The following is a 22,956-nucleotide window of genomic DNA, read 5'->3' as shown; positions in this document are numbered from 1 at the left end:
GTGTCAGGCGGGTATATGGGAACTCTATATTTTCTGCATGATTTTTTCTATCAACCTACAACTTCTCAAAAAAAAAAAAAAAAAACACTTGCAATTACCTTTTACCCTAATCTAAGATGCCCACGATAGAGTTCAATTAAAAAAAAAAAAAAAACAAAAAAAAACAATTACATTCTCATCAAATACAGTTGTCAGTTTTCTCATAAAGTGTATTCTTATTCTATTCCTGGGAATGGGGAAGGTTCAAATCTGGCCCTTTCCTGGCAAAGTGTCATTACCACTATCATTCATAGCAATTTAGATCAATATAATTTTGGACACAAGACAAACACTTCATGATCCTTGGCTTACTGGATTTATTCAATACCCTTGAGAAATGGACAGAACAGATTTCAACATTCTCATTTTACAATTAAGGGTCAAAGATATTAAGTGATTTATATGGCATCACAAGACTAGTGAATGGCAAAACAGGGCTTAAAAATCTTGTAGTGATTTATTTGTTTGGGTTTGGTTTCACTACAGTCCAGGGCCTTTTCTGCATTACTACCATCCCATCTCCTATGAGGCTCCTCCAATTAGTGTAACGTCTTTGGGTGTGACAATAAAAGGTATATAGATTAGGGGAATTATTTGTTATGGATGAGATTCTTACTGGCTGACAAGATGAATTGGAGGATCCCCAAGGTCTTTTCCCACTTGAATACCATGTGTGAGCTCAAATGAGATATAGAGGGAAGAGGGTGCCAAGAAGGGTATTTTGAAGACTAAACAAAAATGCATTCAAATCTAAGGATAGAATTCTAAGTCCACAGCTCCTAAAAGTCCACAAGAAGAAAAAAGAAATTGTGAAAGTAGAGACTTGTAGTGAAATATCTGTATTTTGTAACATGATTAAGAATAAAAAAAAATTCTCACTTTTCTGTTTCACTGTCTATGATCATTATTTTTGTTATGTATAAGGTAATGAATTAGGGTCCTGAAATTAGCTCCCTAATTAAAATTGATCAGCCAGCCCTAGGCTGATACAGAGTGGCCAAAGGAGCATACCTATTAGGCTAGGATAGATTCTGTTAGATTTCTTTTTGTAACAAAAGGTCTTAGTTATGTGGTTTCAAAATAGTGTGATCGTTTATAATGGACCACAGGGAAATTTGTTTTATCCGATGGGGAAGATTGAAAAGAAGAGGAATGACTTTGTGAGGTGTCTCTGCTTCTGCTCTGGATAATTTTCATGGCTATTTTTTAGGCTCTTTCACCATAAGGACTACTTATGGGCTATTGATACTGTAAGAAATGAAGCACAGCTCCAGCATTTAAGCTCTCTTTGTGGAGAATTCTTGAATTCCATACCTAAATCCATGCATGCTCAGGCATGATGGTTGAACAACTGTTGGAAGCATCTCCCCCAACTCTTTTTTCTGAATTCCTACAATACATGCACAACTCTTCCTAAACCTCTACCACCTTTCAAAACCTTGAATGATTCCCTGTTATCTTCATGATAAACTCCTTAGCCTGATATTCCTTGTACACCATTTGTCTCCCCTCTTTTTCTTTCTACGAATTTTAAATTTCAGTCAAACCAAAAAACCCCAGGAGAGTGCCACTAACTAGCCATATGATCCATAGGCCACACATTTTTTTTTATAAAATGAAGGGGAGTTATTTATTCTTTGCCATGTATTGTGAACCCGTTAATTTACCTGGTATGGTGCTACATATTTCGGATACAAAGAGGGAATAAGACAAGCCCTAGCCCCCACTCCCACCCCCAGACCTCAAAATAAAATAATCATTTCTACCCTCTTTTCTCCCTCCCTCAATCATCTATACTTCTTGTTTAGTATCTGAGTTCCCTTATCTCAGTTAATTACATCATTTTCTTGCCTGGTGTCTGGAGTTAGAAACCACAGAATCAACATTTATTACTCCTTCTTTAGCCCATTTTAAATTGATTGTTAAGTTTTGTCAATACTGTCAATTATTTTTTAGAAATAATTTTAGAATCCCACCACCTCTTTTTCATCCCATTAACACTATCCTAAGTCAGCTATCAGCAATGCCACCAATTACTTATCACATCGTATTGATTCTCTCAAGTTTTTGTCTTTCCTCTCAAATGATCCTCCTCTCCACCACCAGAGAGCATCTACATAAACCGAGATTAGATCATGGGACTCGATTGCCTATAAACATTTCCTCCAAAAGACTGAGAATATTAAATTCAACGACCCACCCACATCTCCTTATTTTTCAGAATCCAATCCAAATGTCACTTCTTCCAAGAAGGGACTTTCAGGTGGGCCATTGCTTCCTTTCTGACAGAGCCTTGTACATAATATTTAACACACTGTTTGGGGACTGAATCAGGTACCCGACAAGAAACACGATGTCGAAATCTTAATCCGTGGTGTTGTGGGTGTGAACTCATTTGTAAATAGGACCTTTGAAGATCTTATTTTCAGTTGTGGTTTGGACTCATTTGTGGATATGAACTTCATAGAGCCTATTAAGATGAAACCTATCTGAATGAGGTGGGCGTTAACACATATGGCTGGAGGCTTTAAAAAGAGAGAAAAGTTGAACAAAGTCATTAGAACCTAGAAACCAGATAGCAGAAGTCAGAAGCCAGAAGAAGCCAGAGAATAGGGGGAGATGGCCATGTGATAGAGGACTGCCATCACCAGAATGCTATGGCTCCAAGAGAAAGCACGGCATTGCTGCCATCTTGATGTTGAACTTCTAGCCTTCAAAACTGTGATACATTAAATCCTTGTTGTTGAAGCCAACTCTTTGTGTGGTTTTCTTATAACACCCTAGGAAACAAAGACATTGGTTTTACTTTGTTGTGGTCTGTCTCTGTCATCATACTGGGAACTCCTAGCTCTTATCCATCTTTTCATCCCAAGCACCAAGCATTGTTGGACAAACTCTCTTAAGGAAAAGGAAAAAAACATATTGGTTGTACTCTATGGAAAGCAGAACTTCCTTGGAGATAGGGTCAGATTGAATATAAAGACATGTTTTTAATAAGTATTGCTGTCAAATAATTATATGGGCTGCTCCCAAATATCATGAGATTTGTTTTACTAGACACAATCAAGTTAACTATTCTTGGGAATTGGGTTGAATTAGATCCCCCTAAACTTACAAAGACTTTATGATTCTTTCAGCTGGGAACTAATTAACTGGCTGACCCTCTATTTTCTAATCTGTAAAATTTAAGGAGGAAGTGCTCTACTATCCTCTTAAATTCCGCATTATATTTATCACTCCCCAATATGTTTTATGTATTTCTATGGAACCACTTTTGTTGGCACCATTCTCCCTCTTTCCCCTTTCCATCTGTCTAGGTTCTTTTCTTTTAGGCCCCGTAACTATCCCTAACTGCTCTCTGTGGTCTTCAAATAGCTCAGCCATCCATAATAGCTCCTGCCTTTTAATTTCTGTTGCACTAACTTCCTAGTCTATATACTTATGGCCTTTAGAATATGAAAATACTTATTTTACTGACTGTATTGTAGACTTCTTGAGTCAGAGACCATGTTTTATCTCTCAGTGTGATCAGTGCACCTAGCAATCACTGAATTAATACCTATTTGTGAAAATGATGATGATGTGATATTGAAAACGTGGTATTTTATCATCTGCATCAGATTCACCTGGGGTGCATGTTATATACACAGCTTCCTATTAATCTCCCTGTGAGTTCCTGAATCAAAATCTTTAGAAGAACCCAGCACCTGCATTTTAAACAAGCACTCCAGGTAATTTTTATACACAGTAAAGTCTTAGAGCCTTCAGGCTTTCTGTACCATACCAGTATCATTTCTAAGACATGCCTTTCCTCTTTCAGCCTATTTAAACTTGTCCTCAGTGAGTTGCAAGGATCCCGGAGGCCTTCTTGCCCACAATGTTTCATGAGACCACAAGCAATACTTAATGAGAGCCACTCCTCCTCCAAGTTCTTTCTCCTGTACCAGAAAGAAGCAAGAGCATCTGCCCCCCCCTCCAGTCTCCTTGCTTTGAAATTTTGGAAAGAGTTATTCCAGCTGCCTCAATTAAAGACAGGGATAACACAAGAATACAGTTACTGCTGCTTCAGTAAAACAAAATATCTTTCACCTACTGATTTTTAACAAGTGCCTTGAAGAGTGGTAGGTGCTTTACACATCATCTCACTGAATCCTCTCAGTACCTGTCGATTAGATATCCCCAAGCCTAGGCTCAAAGAGGTTAAGCAACTTTCATCTAAATAATCCATCACCGAACTCCTAGGCACAGATACTTGGTTTTATTCATCTTTGCATGCTCGCTAACTCGCATGGTGCCTGGAAGTTGAAAAATTTAATGTTTTTCATGAATAGTTGGATGAAGAGATAAATGTGGGTTATTCAGCCAGTAAATGTCAAAACTGGGATTCAAAACCAGACTCTGTGCAAGCCCAGAGCTAGTGCTCACCCTTCCCCCTGCCCACCAGTCCTTAGGCTCCTCTGGGGAGTGTGCAGGGCCCATTTCTGGACCAGGCGGCAAAGCAGCCAGCCATGCATGTAAGCACAAAAATGCTTCACGCTTGCAAACATGCCTGCATATTTCTCTACTGCTCTGTCAGCAATATTATGAACCTAGGGGGAAAAGTCCATTTATTTTCTCTGCTCAAGATTTTAGATGCAACACATAAACTTGGGTTTTTAAAAATGGTATACCCAGTATTTGCACATCTTCTTGTGCCTGTTAAAATACCACAAGTCCCTCACCTGCTGTTTGCTTATGTGAAGGCTTCAGCCAGTAGATATGCTGCTTTAGCACACTGTGTAGCAAGAAGATTCAAGTTTATTCATAATATAACAGAGTGGAGTCTGTTTTTAGCACAAACTGAAGTTTGTCTATTTCAAGAATGTGAAGTTAGTAGCTGTGGAATCACACCCAGGTAAATTCATTACCATTAAACTATCACATTTTCTGTTGATGTTGATTTCTAATTAATTCACTCCTTAAAAAAAAAGGAAAGCAATGGCTCTTTCAGGCAGACCAGAGCACATAATGATTCCCACTGTTGGATGAACACTGTTGGATCTGTCTCATGAAACACGCTGTTATTACCACCCACTAATTCATCAACAGGTCCTGGCTCTCTGCAGAATCTGGGGCTCCTTTACCCCTATCTGTCCCCTCTTGTCCTCTATTCACCTCCACTTGGAAGCACAGACACTTGGAAAAGGGGACGCTTTCCCTCCCTTAGCAACTGCTGGAGATGCTGATTCAGCACCTTGCATCTTATACCCACAGTGAACAGAGTACATTAACTTTATGATAGATTTTCTACTTGTGGTTAAGGAAGAAACCCGTTTTGTAGTTTTGGTGCCACAAATGCTTTTTGCTACAGTTTCACCAGCAGAGAGAGCTATAGCTATCTGGCAGGTCACAGGGTAACTAATATGGCTTTCACTGCTTTTGAAGACTCAACTTTAGATTTAAGCCATAGGTTATTAATTCATTTGATGAGCAAAGAACATAATGTTGAGATTCCCAAGGGAAGGCTACATTAAAAGAGAAAGCCACTGTGTTGTTGCTGTAAATTATTTGGACTGTGTCAGTACACTTTGCCCATAGCAAGAATTCAGAAAAAAAAATACAAGAAAAGATCAAATGCGAGATTGCAAAAGCTTTAACTTTTAATTCCTTTCTTTGTTCCTATAACTCTTATATATTTCATAACTCTCTTGCCCTCCCTGCACCACATACACACAAACCAATAAAAAGGGGGAATGAAAATTTAAAGCCACAAAGCAAATGAAAATTTATGCTAGAGGGACACCGGGAGGAAAAAGGAGAAAGGAAATGTTCCCCAGAGAAAAGAACATGTAGGTGGATGCATAGTCTCTTCAAAGAATGGAATCAGAATGCAGATCCCAAGATGACACTGTTTAGAACATTCTCCTCTAATATAAAAATTAATAAGAGAACATTTTTTCATGGAGTACAAGATACTGGTTCTGTTCCAAAACCCATAAAATTAACAAGAATCAAAGTGAATCAATATAGCAGGAAGCATTTTTTTCTTTCCTTTCCTTCTGATATTTAAGTGCACAGTCTAAATGCACTTAAAAAACAAAATCCAGACTATTTACCTTAGTCCACAAGGCCTTTAGGATCTGGCTCTAGCTTCGTTCTCTAACCTCATCTCAAATCTTTCACGGTGCTTCAGCCTCACTGATCCCCTTGTGCTGCTCCTCAGGCCCATTTCTTTCCCATAGCCTTAAAGTCTTTGCAGTTGCAAACTGTTTGCCTGGAATTCTCATCCTCCGCACCTTCAGCTAAAGGGTGACCTTCTTAAAGGGGCATTCCTTGACTTCTCGATTTAAAGTAGCTTTGCAGAGTTATTCACTTTATTCACCTGTTTATTTCCTTTACAACACTCATCATGATCTTGAATCATTTAATCATTTGTTTACTTGTTTGTTAACTGATTAACATCATGAAGTCAGGAGCTGGCAGTCTTGTTCACCCCTGCATTTTCTTCATCATGTGCTGTGTTGGGCATATAATAGGATCTCAGAAATTTTTGTTGAAATAATTATTCATAGACTGCACATTATATCCAGATATGCTGCAGCCCACTTTGGTCCATTCTTTCATTTCTGTTTTCCTGACTCTATAATATTGGGTAGAAAAACCATAGCCATCAGTCATCAAGCTAGCATCTGGCTACCAAATAGTCATCATATCTTAGATTTCAGGAATTCTATAGCCACCATCATCTTCCAGCCTTTTTCTTAATATTTTGAACTGGCTTGACTTTAGTGGAAAGTCCAGCTAATTGCTGCTTAATGCTAGGTCTGTTTTATTGCTGTGGTTTTATTTTAAAGTATTTATAGAATATAAATATTAGACTCCCTTCAGGAAATTATTATTCAGTAAGAGAAAGATGTTCCAAGTTCTCAAAGAAATAGATTCCACTAAAAACAGTATGTTTCCCCACATAATAATGGTGGAGCACCAACTGGGCTGTATTCAGTAGCTGGTAAATACATTCCTCTCTGAGACTGTCAGGAATTTTGTGAATACATTTGTGTGAGCACCAACTATTAGCTTATTAGAGGTTGATTCACTGGATAAAAAATACAGCAGACTCTATTTTAATCCTAACTGCTACAGATCAGTTAATTTCTATACTACTGACTTTGACCAAAGACCAAATAGAATACATGTGCATCTACACACACACACACACATTATATATATATACAAATAGCATTGGTGAATTTCAATTCATTTCATGATAACATTGGCATGTTGAAATGTTAAAGCCATCAGATAATAGCCAGCATTTCAAATATAGTAAGATCTATATATGTTTGTATGCATAAATATATATAGCTCTTTCAACAAATTATTATTAATCAAGAATAATACTGAAGGACCATGAATAGACCTCGGTTCATTCAGATATCATCATTTGAGAATGTAAAGGAGTGTTGTATCCCAATAAGTTATCTATTCATTCAGAAAAGCTTCTGTACATGTCTTACTGTCTAGACCTAACTCCTCCAAATTGCCCAAATGGTTGTAGGGGCTTAGCCATTGTCAGCTCTGCTTTTATAACTTGGAAGCTTTAGTTTAAGAAACATTGAAGCTCAATATTTTCTTGGGTCAACCAACAGAATTTGAAGTAGACTGCCAAGCATTCAAATTTTTTAACATAAGATTTTTCTTAAAGTGAGCATTGCCAAGCATTCCAAAGGAACCATGAAATATCTCTTAATTTTCAGTGACCATAACATTACTCTAAACTAAAATATGACTCCATAACAATGAAGCCCAAGATATGATCAAAATGTGCTGCCTTAAGTTAAGCAAAAAAAAAAAAAAAAAAAAAAAAAAAACCCAAGAGACTGCATTTTCTCTTGGTGAATGGATTATTGAAGTAATGGTACCTAGAAAAGCTTCCCTTATTTCATTTTAATGATTTACATGATAAATAATATCTCAAAATGTATATGATTTTGAAGTTCATTCCATTGCCAGATGTTCACAGCCACAGTCCCCTTAAAATCAATTATTATAAATATTTTCTGTCAAATATTTACTGCCTTAACATCTTTATTATTGTTTTAAAACTCAAATAAATAGCTTATCCTTTGTATTTATTGCTTCCATTCATTCAATAAGCAAAACTCTTTCTTTTTTGAGTACCTATACAATAAGCAACCAGCCCTGTGTGGGGACTGAGAATTATCAAGAAAATTATCAAGAAATTATCAATACCAACCAAATGCCTGCCCTCAAGAGGCTTACATTCAATGTGCACATCCTTGTAAAAGGAGAAGGTGTGGGGGAAAGGAAAGATGTAAAATTGACTTTGATTACAGGTTTCTACTTGTTTGTTAAGGCCACTGCATAGAGAACAGCAGGAGATGAATTTTGTGAAGACAAGGATACTTCATGGAGAACCTGTATAAGTTTTATTGGTTGAAAATAACTATTACCTAATTTGTGAATCTGTTATTTTTAATGATCTAAATTATAAAATCCACAAGTTACTTTCACATACATGGCACTTCCTTTGAACTCAGTCAAACCTGTTTTATAAAGCTAAAGTCTATAAAATTTTGTATTTCTGGAAACTTTCTAGCCACAAATAAATGGCCATCAGAGGTAATCAACAGCATGCAATAATGGATTTCTTCCACATAGCAATTTACAATAGACATAGTAGTTTGCAATTGAGCTTTAGAAGGAGATTAAATTAAAGCAATTCCTTGAAGCGTCACTTAAATTGTTACAGAAGCAGAACTTAGTTTCCAATACTGCAATCAGTTTGGTATGTAGTAAACACTGAAAATAAATAGCCGAAGGTTGTGTTTTTACCAAATGCTATCTTACCATTTAAAACAGTATGTTCTGGCTGTTTTATCAAAGAAGTTGAATTGACTCTTATGACAATAGCAAGTCCCTTAGGAATTGTTGCATCAGTTAAGCATTACAAGTTGAAGGTTATCAAATAGAGTGATAGTGGGAAGGTTTCTTTAACAGAGAAATTGAATTCACTTACTCAGGGCATGTTGACAGTTCAGACACTGCAAATTGGTTTAAGTTATGCATTAACATTTACTCTTTTCATATACTTAAACTTCATGAATAAATTAAGAAAAACTGCTCCCCTATTTCTCAATTTTAGGGGGAAAACACACTTTCTACTGGTATGTGATGCATTTGTGATCCAAAATTTCCAATTTAAAATTACTGTGAATTTTACCCATTTTCTTGTTACACGTCTAAAGTTTACTTATATAAACAGAGATCTGTACCAGATACCAAAGGTATAGGTTCTATCTAACCTTTGATCCAAACTCATTACTTGTCTGGTGGTTGATAGCATTTGTTTCAGACTTACTTTGGGGCTTCAAAATAAGTAATTATGACAGTTTCTATCTTTACCCACATCACAGAACAGTTACCACAGAGTCTATGAGATGCATGCATTAAAAGCAAAAGTGATATAGAAATATAAAGTGTTGTTAAAATCACCTTTTCTCTTACTAATGTCCCTTATTTCGAACTATGTTTCCCTTTACTAGAATCCTTTAGTTTCTCCCTCTTTTAAGATGCCTCCTGTAATTAAGTAGCTACCACCAGAGATTCACAAACCCATGTCCAGTCCCCTCCCCAATCTTCAATTCCATCTAATAAGCTTCAGTTTCTGGCTATTTCATAAAATCTCGTTAAAAAATGATCCCAAGCCATGTTTATTCTATGCTTCTTGCCCCAACCCTCCAACTGCAGTCTTTTGCTCCCTCTCCAACCCCTCCTTTCTATATTCTCCAGCTGGAACTGGAAACATATCTTTTCAAATCCTCTTTATGGCTCCCTGCACATCCAGTTGGTCACTACATTTGATCAATTCCAACTCCTAAGTATCCTTGGGACATGCATGCCTTCCTCACCATATCACGCTGCCTCTGCTGTATTTTAAGCCATCATCAGCCTCCCTCCTCAACCACTGCGTTAGTTTCCATGCCTACTGACAGGGAAATTACCTTTCTAATACAAACCTGATCATAACACTTCCCAGATTGAGACCCTCCATGTCTACAGAGTAATTTGGCACAGCACACAAAGGACTTCCTAATCTAGACATACCCTGTACTTCCAATCTTCTTGATATTCTTCCTTCCTCCATTAACCACTATTTATGCCTCAGTCACCTTGAACTCATGCCAATCTCCTTCTAGACTGAGATATTTGGGGTGTTTTCTCCTCTAGCCCACAATGGCCACTTATCTTTTAATGAACTCCAGCTCATTTTCCAAGATTATGTTCAAATGTTGGTTATTTCATGAAGCCTCCCCAACCTAGCCCTCTCCTCCCCCATCACCTCCATGGGTCATATAAAACAATAAAAACAAGGGTTACTTGAAAAAAGTGATCCAGAAATGCAAAATAAGGTTATTATTAGTATGCGGGAAAAAAAAAGAAAGAAGCATGAAAATATGAAATTCTATTTTCTGCCTTAGAATCTTAAGATTTTAGAGCTGAGAGGGTTATGACAGTCAATCCAGACCAAAGTTTTCTGTGGTTTCCATATAAAAAGTAAAAGCTCTGGCCTTAAGATGAAATGTGGGAAATTTGTAACTAGTTGTGTAATACCAGCTGCATAATTTGAGTGATCCTTCTACAGCATTCAAGAAAATAATCACTACCTTACCCAACCATAAAAAATACCTAGGATTATAGAATATGAGCTTCATAGTCTCAGTTTATCTCACGTGTCACAGCATATTGTTTAAACCTTCCTAAACAAATAAAGTTTGTCATAATTTGTACTTGCCCGAATTCAAAATCCAGGATTAAAAAAATATACTAAACAGAAATTTTCCTCGAAAGTTAGAGCAATAATATTCTTCCCCCAAAATCTTTGTCTCAAAAGGCAACATGAGAAAAACATACTAGCAAAAAGAATGATTATAACATAATATGTGAGTTGGCTGTGCTATATTTTATCAGTACAAATTTTAGAGATAAAAGAAATTGAGGAATTTTCTTTGGTACATCTGATAATTTCAGTTAAAGTTGTTACTAATCATGAGACCCATACAGAGCTCTCTTCTGGAGAGTTTTCTATACCTTTAAAACCCAAATTTTTAATGAAATTTATTTTTAAGCATGTCAATTTTTGAGGCTCTAAACGTGTGACTTACATTTATCCCATACCTGATCAATTTGATGTTATATCATAATTAACAAAACTACTAGGGTACTTAAAATTACATTTGTCTCTTTCTTTTTAGCAGTCACATTTCAGAGACAGATAAATTGGACATGGATCTGTCAGATCCATCTTCATTAAACCCAGAGTCACTTAGTGCCCTGAGCTTGGAGCAATTTTCTTTCAAGTCAGGGTCCACTTTTCCATAAACAATTCTTATAACAAGGTTTTGCAGGTTGTTACCTACCCCTCCGGCTTCTTGAAATGGGTTAATTAGATTCTGGTCATGCAGTGCTGTCTTCACCCCTTTCCTCATATGGTCTCGCCCATTTTAAAATATGTCCACATTTTCTGTAAGTCTCCATGTTATTGGCATGAAAAATGGCCCTGTGACTTGGAAAACAGTTTTCACTTACAAGTCCCCCAGGTCCTGTAATGCCTGAACCTCCTGTGCCAGTTTATATGACTGCCCCACCCATGGAGGAGCATGTACAGGAAAACAATCTCTCCTCCCCCCACTCCCACCCACACACACACATTTCCTCAATTTATTTACAAAATGTCTTTGTAAATAAACAAAGTGACCTCTCAGGAGCTAACCCGTGTGCCCCTGTGGAAAGGCTGTTGGGTCTATGGGTTGCCCTTCCACCTAAACCTGGCGGGATTTGATTTTGTGGTAAAGAACTTAGTAATAGCCACACATCATTGTGACAACAGAGTTAATAGGGGCGAGATCCACCAGATTTTATCTCTCCCACTAGTAACAAAAATATCAGATACGCTCTAGGACATCTTTAGTCTCCCATGAGCCAGCCTTTGCTTCTCAAAGGGTCATGATTTTCCCTTCTGGATTCCTGAGAAAATATTCAATAATATTGTATTTGAATAGAGATTGCATTAGGAAAGGAAATCACCCCAACACCAACCAAATGAGAGAGACATCTTTTTGAGGAGTTTTCTACCAGCTCATGCATAGATGATGATGGCCAGATAATAGTTGTAAGCACATTTAAGGTTACAGAGATTTCAAGTAAACATAAATCTCCCAAATGTTTACATATATTTGTTCATACTTGCTAATGAACTGCCTCACTTCACACATCTGTGATTCTTGGAAACCTTGGAATTGTCAGGAATAGATGTAATAGTAGTTCTTAGGGTGGATTTGCTATGTCCTCACCAAATACACCTTTCAGCCAAGTAGATGAATGATAAGACTTCTCTCCAAAAAGATAAAAAATTGAAAATAAATTATTATAAATACTCACACATGATCCACATGGAAATACTGGTAAGATAAATATCACATTTTCACAATTATATCAGGTTTTAATTGATAAATGTTAAACTCATGCGAGAAGGAATATTTCAGGAAAGCATTAGGTGGGGGCAGAATAGCAAAATCACTTCAGGATCAATTTCCTTTGGATCAGGGTAAAATTGTGTTCTTTAGTAGAACATAACTGAAAAAAAATTATCCTAGAACTTAGTGTCCTCAGTAGAGTTAAACCCCAGTGTGTGTTGTCATCTTTGCCAAAGAAATTTGAGAATGTGATAATAATCCATCAGATAAATGAAGTGCTTGACTAATGTCTATTATTTTCAGTGTGTAAATGAGTACAAATTACCCAGTCTTCAATCTCCCAGAGTGCTAGTTCGATGAGGATATTTTCTCTATACATGCAAATAATTTGAGGCAATTTACCTTTTCAAAAGCTTAAATTTTAAGAAATTTGAAATTTAAAATAGTATATGTATTAAAAGATCACCAAGAAAGACAGGAGAAAGTCTCACTTCATACACCCATTGCCACCAAATTGAAAACTGATTAAAATATATATAGAGAGATAGATATATGTAAGTATACATATAAGTATATACATATATATGTGTGTATATATATATAAGTATATACATATATATATATATGTGTATATATATATCCTGCCCAGAGAATGTTGTTTAACTTCTATGTCTATGGTTTAACCTTTGTCTTTTCTACATTTGTCTCCCCAGTGCATCCTAATGTTAGTCAAGGCTGCCAAGGAGGGTGTGCGACATGTTCAGATTACAATGGATGTTTGTCATGTAAGCCCAGACTATTTTTTGTTCTGGAAAGAATTGGCATGAAGCAGATTGGAGTGTGTCTCTCTTCATGTCCAAGTGGATATTATGGAACTCGATATCCAGATATAAATAAATGTACAAGTAAGTGCCTACATGAAATTATGTTTTTAGCTCATCCTTGGGAACTTGTCCAGATTGGAATGGCCTCTGACATATTTGTGATATTCCATGTTAAGTAAATAATAATGTTTAGCCATTCATTAGGCTAAACCACCCTTGGATTTTAGCCCTGAGTGTAGGAACATTTTCGCCACTTATGCATTTTTATTTTTAATTGTAAAAGCAAAAGCTGAGAACACTATTATTACTCAGTGAACCTACACAAAAGTACTGCAAGAATTGATTCCATCTGAGTTTCCATTACCATCATGACAATCCAAGCAGTCAAGGACTTGAAGAAACATTTCATCAATCATGAGTTCAAGAAGAATTTCAATATAGCCACTGAAACATTTGTTTACCAACAAATAAATGATTCCATTTGTTTCTACTTAATGACAGCTCCCAATTCCAATAAATGAAGAGTTTTTTTTGTAGGCCAATAACATGTAGACCAGAGGTCTCTCATGGATAGAGAACCTATGACATTTCCTAGTTAGTGTCTCTTACTCTACTAGAATAGATAAGCTACAATCTTCAGGCTGCCATCTTTGTAATAATTTCCTCTCATCATGGTACATACCACCACTTACAACAGGAATTAGGAGTAAGAAGGTGCTTCATTAGCTGCTTGATTAAAAATGTAACTGGTAAATATAATGAGACATAATGAGAATTATTATCTCCAGTTTCTGCGCTTTCTAAATTTTCAATCTTAAAGAAAATGCTGCCCCATTAACTCTTAGATTTTATTGAAACTTAAAATTTTACTATAAACTGAACACTTATATATTTGAGATTATATTTTTAGTTTGAGTATAATCTGGTAGCCAAATTTTAGAATCCATTTTTTTGTATGATTTTTCAGGTGAATGGATTTTGGAGCATTTTTAGGAATAAAAGAATTTGGAATTTCATGCCTCAATTTCAAACCTTTGGAGGAAAAAATGTTGAACTATGAGAGTGAAGATTAATATGAAATGAATATTATTGTCACAAATAGAAAATAAATATCATCCTTAATTACTTTTTAATGTTTAAAGTAATTGAATAAAATAAAGTAGAATATTGTTACTTCAATTTTCTAATTTCATTTCTTTTATGTCTAAGACATTTTATAAAGTAAGGGTTTGTAGAATGACAGCATTTTCTACTGAGTATTTCCAAGTCTTCTTTTGGAAAAATACATTAAGCACATGGGTAAACATAGCATTCATGCAATTTTATTCTTTCTATTTTCTACACATTTATCTAGAAAGGTGCACTATGGAAACTACATTTTAGCATTTTAAGGGTAAAATAATATAAGCCACATTTGCTCAAAATACAACTCCGAGACAGAAATTAACATAAGCACATGAAACAAGAACTAAAATGTATCTTTATTAAATGTTATTAATACGGTGTCCAAAAAAATCTCGTTTTGATTTGGTGCTTGTCTTCATAGAAGATAAAATGAAAATATGATTTTTTAGCAAAAAGAGAATTATCAGCCAAAAAAGTAAAAAGGAACTATTTTATTTTTTGATAGCACTTAATTATAAATTATTTTCCTGAATAAGATTTGTTGGTTAAGAACTATATATTATGTTCTTGAGTTAGGTAAATGCCAAGGACTTCCTGTTACCTGTAACTATTTTAGATGGGATTACCCACTCCCCATCCCCAGTAGTTTTCCCTATCTCAGCTCCACTGTTTGACAACCAGTCTTACCTACTCCCCTGCTTCCAATCTAGTCTAAGCTCTCTTAATCACTTCTCATCTGCACCCCTAAAAGTCTATTCTCCATGCTACAGGTAGAGTGGCCTTTCAAAACTGTAATTTAGAACACTTCACTCTTCTGTCCAAATACCACTTGTGGCCCTGCCTACTCTTCCAAACTCACCTCTTACCACTCCTATCACTTTGCATCCATTGGCCTTCTTATCAGATCTTTCCACCTCAAGGTCTTTGCAATTACTGCTCCATACTTGCTCTTCCATATTATTTCCCCACACCTCTGCATGGCTGGCTGTCTTGTGTCATTCAAGATTTTCTGATAGTCACTTCTACAGAGAGGCATTCCTGGACCATCTTTTCCAAAATCACCAAGCTCTTTCCCACATCAGTCATTCTCCATATCCTTTTCCTTCCCCACCTCCCTGCCCGCTATCCTGGCCAGAGTGCTCATTGCTCTGGAACCAGACTGCCTGGTTTCAAAAACCAGTCTGCTCTGTAAACTTGAGCTAGTTACATAAACTTTCTGGGCCTCAGTTTCCTTATCTGTAAAATGGAAATCATAATAAGGCACTCCTTCATTGCATTATTGTAAGGTTTAAATGACTTAATATGCATAAAACCCTTGTATCAGGGCCTGGCTTATAGTAAGCACCATACAAAGGTCTTGTTATTGTTTATTGTGTCTCCCCTCCTAGAACGTAAACTTTATGAAATCTGTACCTTATTCTCTTGCATACTGCTGTCAACCCAATGCCTAGAACCTGGCACATAGCAGGCAATCAAATATTTGTTGAATGAATGAATAAACCTCAAGAACAGCATGATGGCAATGTCCCAATACATTTTATTAATATTCTCATGAAACATTTTCACTATCACTTAATATAAATAAATACTTTGTCTTATAAACATTCTTGACAGTAGACTTACTGCCAAAAAAAAAAAAAAAAAAAAAAAAATCCATAAGGGAATCAGGCAAATGCTTAGGCATCATTCACTGATGTACATCAATGAATGACTGTGAAATAATCACTAATTCAGCTTGGCAAAGTAATTATGAACCCCAAATATTTGATGAAGAAGTCACATGTGCCTATGTTGGAAGGCTGCAGAACTGGACCAGTGATAGTTAAGTGAAGATAATAAAAGCATCGTTTCCTTTTCTTTCTTCTCTTTCAGAATGCAAAGCTGACTGTGATACCTGTTTCAACAAAAATTTCTGTACAAAGTGTAAAAGTGGATTCTACTTACACCTTGGAAAGTGCCTTGACAACTGCCCAGAAGGGTTGGAAGCCAACAACCATACCATGGAATGCATCAGTATTGGTGAGGAGAAACACTGAGATTTACAATGGAGGAGAAGCACCTCAGATGATACTGTCAGTCTCCATGGAGGGGGTTCTCAAAGTCTTATTTCCCAAGAATCTGTGGCACCCAGGGAAGACCTAGGGAATTAGACCTGATATTGTTAAAAATCTCACTTTTTTCTCTCTCTCACTGCTTTCCTGAAATGTTCTGGTTGCACAGGTATTCAGAAACAAGAAAGAGAGCATTTGAGACTTACTGAAACTAACAGAATGAGAAAGTTTCATTCTCCTGCACTTGCCGGAGAATCCGCTTAATTGCAGGCTGAGTTTCCTGGAGGAAAGATCACTCAGACAAGTTGTTTGCTAAATAAGGGATCACTGTCAGGCTGTATTTTCCCCCTTTTAAATGCTGTACAGCTACTACAGCCACTGAGTTTGATGAACACTTGGGGAGCAGATGCTAACCCAAATGGGAAAACAGCATACTGAATCTCAAAATCCCCTAGGCGAAAACTACAAGAACCATTGAAGCTGGCCACTGTTGGCACATGAACACAAGTGCCCTCCTGATTCAGTACAAGATAGTCTCCAGGGCTCCCCTCTAGTGCCCACTGTACAGAACCTTTTGAATCTAAAGGACTGGAGTAACAATCCTGAAGTGGTGAATTAGCTGTTCCAGTCCACCATGGAACTTTTATTTTTAAACAGAATTCTGGATGAAATAGATGATATTTTAAAGATAGTTTCAGAAGCATCTGGGAAACAACAATCCTGAAACAGCACAAGTCTCAGGATGGTTAAGTATTTTCCTTTGGTCAATAAAAATACAGAAAAACAACTTAGAAATAGGGAGAAAGGTACATGAGAAAGGACTTGGAGTTCATCTCTTTGTAATTCCTGAGGACTAAAGATTAGAGGTAACATGTTCCAAACAGTGGAAAATACAGAAAGCACTTCTGTGGAATGTTCAGGGACAGAATGTTAGGATGAGTTGCAGAAAGTTTGTGGTAATTCTCTGCCCCCAAAAAGGGATATATGTCAGATTTTCTTAGTTGTTGAAGTGCAGCATTCAGTCTTTGAAAGGCCATTATCTTCAGTGAATTCATTTTTCCTATCAAAGAGTACCTTTAGCTTGCCTTGGTACTGCTGAGAAATTAACCTTTTAAAGCTTTCTGGAATTTATTCTATATGGAGGATAAGATTATTTTCCAAGATATTTATGATTAGGAAGTTTATATATGTATTTTAGAATAGGAGTTAGTCTAAAGGCCATGTAACAGGTACAAATGGCCTAGGCTAGAGTAGTAGCTCACATTAGCAATTTTTGTTCTGGGATATCTCTTGGTTGTTCCATGCAGGCTGTGTCCCATTATTTGTTGTCTGGCCTACAGTTTCTACGCCGTTCATGTGTGTGGGCTGGCTCCAGATTTTCAGAGACCTGCTTCATTATAATATGGGCCTTTAGCATAGGACCAACTTGTTCCTTTAACCCATTGGAAAACTAGAATCCAGAGGACTAAAATGAAGATCCCAAGGGACACTGTGAGCTATTGCAAGTGTCAATTCTGGTTTACCAGATAGCCTGGAGAATAGATCTCTCCCTTCACTAAAATTTATACCATATCTCTTGTTTCCTCCTCAGACTTTAAATTGAGAGGAAAGATCATAAATGGAGAAAATACAGCCCTGATGTGGAGCTGGGGGATCAAAGGCTTATTTCACAGTATATCCAACTCCGTGTGGTTTGTGGGTTAAATTAGACTGCCATAAAAGAACACATTCCTTCCACTTTGTGTCCCAAATATTTACTTCCTTTCTCCACTGTCATTCGGTCATCCTTACTGCTCCTCTTGGGGAGTTGGCCTTGCTCAAGTAATCACAAAGGGAAGATGTCAGCTCCAAGCACTGAGTGGCAAGGGGTATGCTCTTGCAATGTTCTGTATGGAAACATGCAGTCACTCAACAAGAATTAGAGCAAAAGAGTAACGGTGTTATAGGCCATTATTAATGGGACATCCAGTTCAACTCTCCTCCTAAATCACCAATCGTTTTGACAGCGTCCCAGCCTGACGATCAGCCACCTCATGACCACTTCCAGGGACAGGGAGCTTATTATTTTTGTGAAACATTTACTCCTTTAGTGGAGAGCTAAAGATTTCCAGTGATAAATTTTTTCTTAATACAGAAGATAGAAGAAATATACAAATTGGGCAGATCTGTGTGTTCTTAATTACTTCTCAACCAAGTAGTGCCCCTTCTCTACATTGTTAATGTAATACCTGAATAGAATTTAAATCACTCTTACTGCTGTCTTTAGCATTTTTCTCAAGTTTCTGATTATTTCCAGAAATATTTTTTGAACACTAACATTATAGGTTCATTCTATAGTATTTCTCTTGGAAAAATTCTCCTTTTATGACTCTATCTCATCTTCTTAGAGAGTTTTGATTACCTGAACTAATTAGTTTTGAATATTTTTCTCTTCTTCAAAAAATTATTTAAGATTGTCATTAGAATTTCAGTTTTAGAACTTCATCTTCTGAATCTAGGTTCATAACTACCTATGCTGTAATTTTTTTTTAACCTAGTCTTCTGAAGTCTACTTATACCTCTGCCTAGGCTACTCTTGCTATGGTGAAAGAGAACCAAAAATCTGGCCACTTCCACATCATATATTTTTTTCTAATTGTTTATAATTTATTCCTTTTAAAGCTGGCATTAAATAAATACTGAACAAAGTGACAGGTCACAAACTGTGATTTTTCTTTTTCCATTTGCTTTCTTCAAGGTGTTTTCATTTGTATGTGCTAAAGATACAGTACTTTTAAATAATAGAGATCAGGATGGGGGGCTGGAAAATAGATCCTTAACTGCAAAGAGCTCATGATATTATTAGGTGATTTGGCTGCTCTGTTCTTTAATCAAAAGTATAATGGCATAATTGAGCATGAAGTCTATTTTGAAAGTAGCTCAATAAAGCTCATTTAAGTTCATAGAAAATTAAATTCACTTATCTAATCACTTCCATTTAACTCTGTGTTGCATTCAGAAACCTGAAAGTGACTGAAAAATTATGTTGAAGATGCATGGTAAAATGGATTTAAATTTCTAAAATGTTCAGGTTATCTTTCTTGAGATTGTTATGATTGAAAGCATTCTGTTCTGAAATAAGATTCATGACATCAGAAGTCAGCAAGAAAGTTTACTGAAATCCTTTGTTTTGTGGAAAGAGAGTCAGAGCATCTGAATGAGTTACATTTGTAAGCTGTTTTATATGTTTTAAGTTAGGAAGTTTTATGGACGTATATTCAAGAACAGCCCACCTTACAGATATTTCTTTTCATTAGAAGGGCAACAATCTCCTGCTGTAAGACCTTGAAAAGCCATTATTGACAAGAGACCAAACAAAACATAACAAAACAATCTCCAAAAGAAGATTCAGGGAAAGTATATCACTTCATCTTGGAAATCACTCAGTCAAGTTAACTCTAGAAACAATGTATCTGCCAAAATCAATCCAGAATTCATTTAAAATATATACTGATTTGCCAGAACTGCACCCAGTAATAAATTATAATATAAAAATACCGAACAGCACAGGAAGTAGAAAAGGCAAGAGCTATAGGCCAAAGACCTAGTTCTTTTTGTGCTCAATTATTCTCTAGCACAGAGGTTCTCAAAATGTGTTCCCCTACCTGCAAATCAGCATCACCTGGGTTGTTAGAAATGCATTTTCTCAGGCCCCATCCCAGACCATTTGATCAGAAACCCTGTGCATCAACTGCAGCATTGTGTTTTAGCAAGCCCTCCAGGTAAATCTGATGTATCTTAAAGTTTTGAGAATCAGTTCTCTAGAACATGGTTATAACTATTGTGTCTTCCAACCAAGTTCTTGTCAGGCTCAATCAATAATTGTATCAGTGCTCTGGAAATTCTAAAATATTGGTCAACTGTGCAAGTAATTATATTAATGACTGGGTTAATCCAATCTAGAATAACAAGAAAGCACAATGCAAGAATGAGTTTTCCTGATAGTGTGAGTACTAAAAAACTGAAAAAATTCTAGTTCTTCCTCCCCCTTTCTCTTTGTTTTATCTTGAAGTCATCTTGCACAACTTTGGTCTGCTCAGAATTTGGGCAAGTAGGGATGGAGGCAAACCTTTTATTTCTTTAACAGCAGTGGAAGTGGTTGTGAGCCAGCTCAGGCTGTTTCTGCTCATCTGTTTCAGTGCACTGTGAGGCCAGTGAATGGAGTGCTTGGAGTCCATGCACAAAGAAAGGAAAAACCTGTGGCTTCAAAAGAGGGACTGAGACACGGGTCCGAGAAATAATACAGCATCCTTCAGCAAAGGGTAACCTGTGTCCACCCACCAGCGAGACAAGAAAGTGTACAGTGCAAAGAAAGAAGTGCCAGAAGGGAGAACGAGGTACAACCATATTAACAAAATGTGCTTGATTGAATCCTCATAATTTAGGGGGAAATTCACTTTATTTCTTAGGAACCATTCAGCATTATCACTTGTGTCTAACACTGTGAAGTATGCACCAAAGAATATGTCAGCTGAAAAATTACAGAATATATCTGGTTGTTTTAAAAAATGGAGCCAGATCACAGAACATTAAACTACAATAGAAGAGGACTAACTGAAATCTGACCAATGGGGCAGCATTGTAGGCATTTGGCCCATTATCATTCCTGTCATCCTTCTTCCTAGTTCCTAGAGAACTTTGGAGAAGCCTCATAAACACAAGGCCCAACGTCATTTGGTAAAAGACATTGTGAAGAGATACCAGCCATCAATTTATTCCTTTCCTCATTGCCTACGAACCAAAGTAGGTCAATTAGGTTGTAAACATTTTGTAACTAGGCATATGTTATAGGTTATAGAGGATTTTAAAAATACTTAAATGGATATAGATTCTTAATGCTGACTTTATATTTGAAATAAATGACCAAGGTCATATTTTATAAATATAGTACAACCATTGATGACATTCTAGTTCCAGATTTTTTTTGTATTCTGTTCACTTTACATACCAGATTACACAATCTATCAGGTCAATATTAAATAACTGTGTCAGAGCTTCATTCTACAGTCTTATGATGGCCAGAAAGCCGTATACCATTTAATCTGATTCTTGAAGGTGATGAAACTTCTGTTTAGAAGAACCGCAGTTGCTGACCTTTAAAATATCAACTTTACATCTTTTTCATTAATATGGTCAACATCACTGACAACAAATATGTTGTGAAGCTTTATGTAACTATTGGTAGTTATCCAGTAAGCTTATAGATGATCATCTCAATTAACTGCAGCTTGAAAGAAGTTGGGCTGCTTTTGAAGTTGAATTTCATGAGCTTATGTCATTCACTTATTCATTCAACATAATTTTATTGAGCTCCTACTTTATGCAACACTCAGGGCCAAACTGGGGATTCACAACTGAATATGATACTATTTCTGTCCTGAAGGACTTCACTCAGAGCCCAGTGAAGATTGAGTAGATAATCACAGTATCATAGAGTAATCAAGATTATAGATGGGTGAGTGAAGTGCGTTGGCAGCACGGTGGAAGGCGCTGTGTAAACTCAAGCACTGTTCATACAAGAAAGAATTTGGATCTACCTATGCTTTGCAAAGTGATTTTACTTATGCCGAAAGAATTGGCCAACATCAGATCATATAAAGCCTATTGTTGCCATTAGTAATCAAGTATTTAATGTGATAAAATTCTTAAATACATCGGTTACTTTATCAGGAACTTCAAGTTTTTGTAAATTTGTAAGAGGTTTTGATTAAAATTTGCTTTAAGGAATGAAAGCTGGCTAGTGAGAAAGATCTTTCTGGCATTTGTTACCAATTAATATAAAACATCTTAGATTTTAAAAGTTGGATTTGGAAATCAAATATTTAATCACTTGTTGGTATGTTCCCATAGTCATACATCTACCAATGTTTACTAAATTTTCTTGAAATTTAATCACTTACAGGTGGCTTTTGTTCATTTTATTCTTTCCACAAATATTCTACATTGCTAATCAATATTCAGTACACTTTGCTTTTAAAACGCAAGTAAAGGGAAGCTTATCCAATAGAAAAATTAAATAATCAATCTGATTATGTTTTTATTCCTCTCATTTGAGAATTTGGCCTTCTAACATATTTTGCTAGCTCTTGACTTAAACATTAAAACTGAAAATGTCAGTTCTTAAAACGAGCAATTAATGAGATAGATAATGCCACAAGAAGTTTAAAACAGTAACCTGTGACATACAACTTTGCTTAACAGTTTCTTTCTTGTCTTTTATCTCCTCTCTGAATGGGATGCAATGGTACTTTCCATTTACAAAGTGAACTTTAAACAACTAGAAAACTTTAGGTCTGTATTCTTTTTCAAATTTGATAATTCATAGAATACCAAGTAATAAATGTGGATTGCATTCCTAATTAAGTGTAATTCCACTTTTATTTAATCTTCATTCATCTTTCT

The 22,956-nt window shown here is 36.2% G+C and overlaps 1 protein-coding gene across 1 annotated transcript in view; it reads left to right on the top strand.

Moving 5' to 3' along the window:
- Nucleotides 1-22,956, top strand: part of RSPO3 (R-spondin 3) — an 82,123-nt gene that overhangs the window by 17,854 nt on the left and 41,313 nt on the right. Inside the window, exons 2-4 of the mRNA XM_037843675.1 lie at nt 13,229-13,420; nt 16,337-16,483; nt 20,694-20,891. Of these exons, the coding sequence (XP_037699603.1) occupies nt 13,229-13,420; nt 16,337-16,483; nt 20,694-20,891 (537 nt within the window). The remainder of the gene's footprint in view (nt 1-13,228; nt 13,421-16,336; nt 16,484-20,693; nt 20,892-22,956) is intronic.

Source organism: Choloepus didactylus, chromosome 7 (genome assembly GCF_015220235.1).
Source record: "Choloepus didactylus isolate mChoDid1 chromosome 7, mChoDid1.pri, whole genome shotgun sequence".
NCBI classification, from domain to species: domain Eukaryota; kingdom Metazoa; phylum Chordata; class Mammalia; order Pilosa; family Megalonychidae; genus Choloepus; species Choloepus didactylus.
Note: the sequence above shows the minus strand (reverse complement) of the source record. Positions and strands in the feature narration are given on the sequence as shown.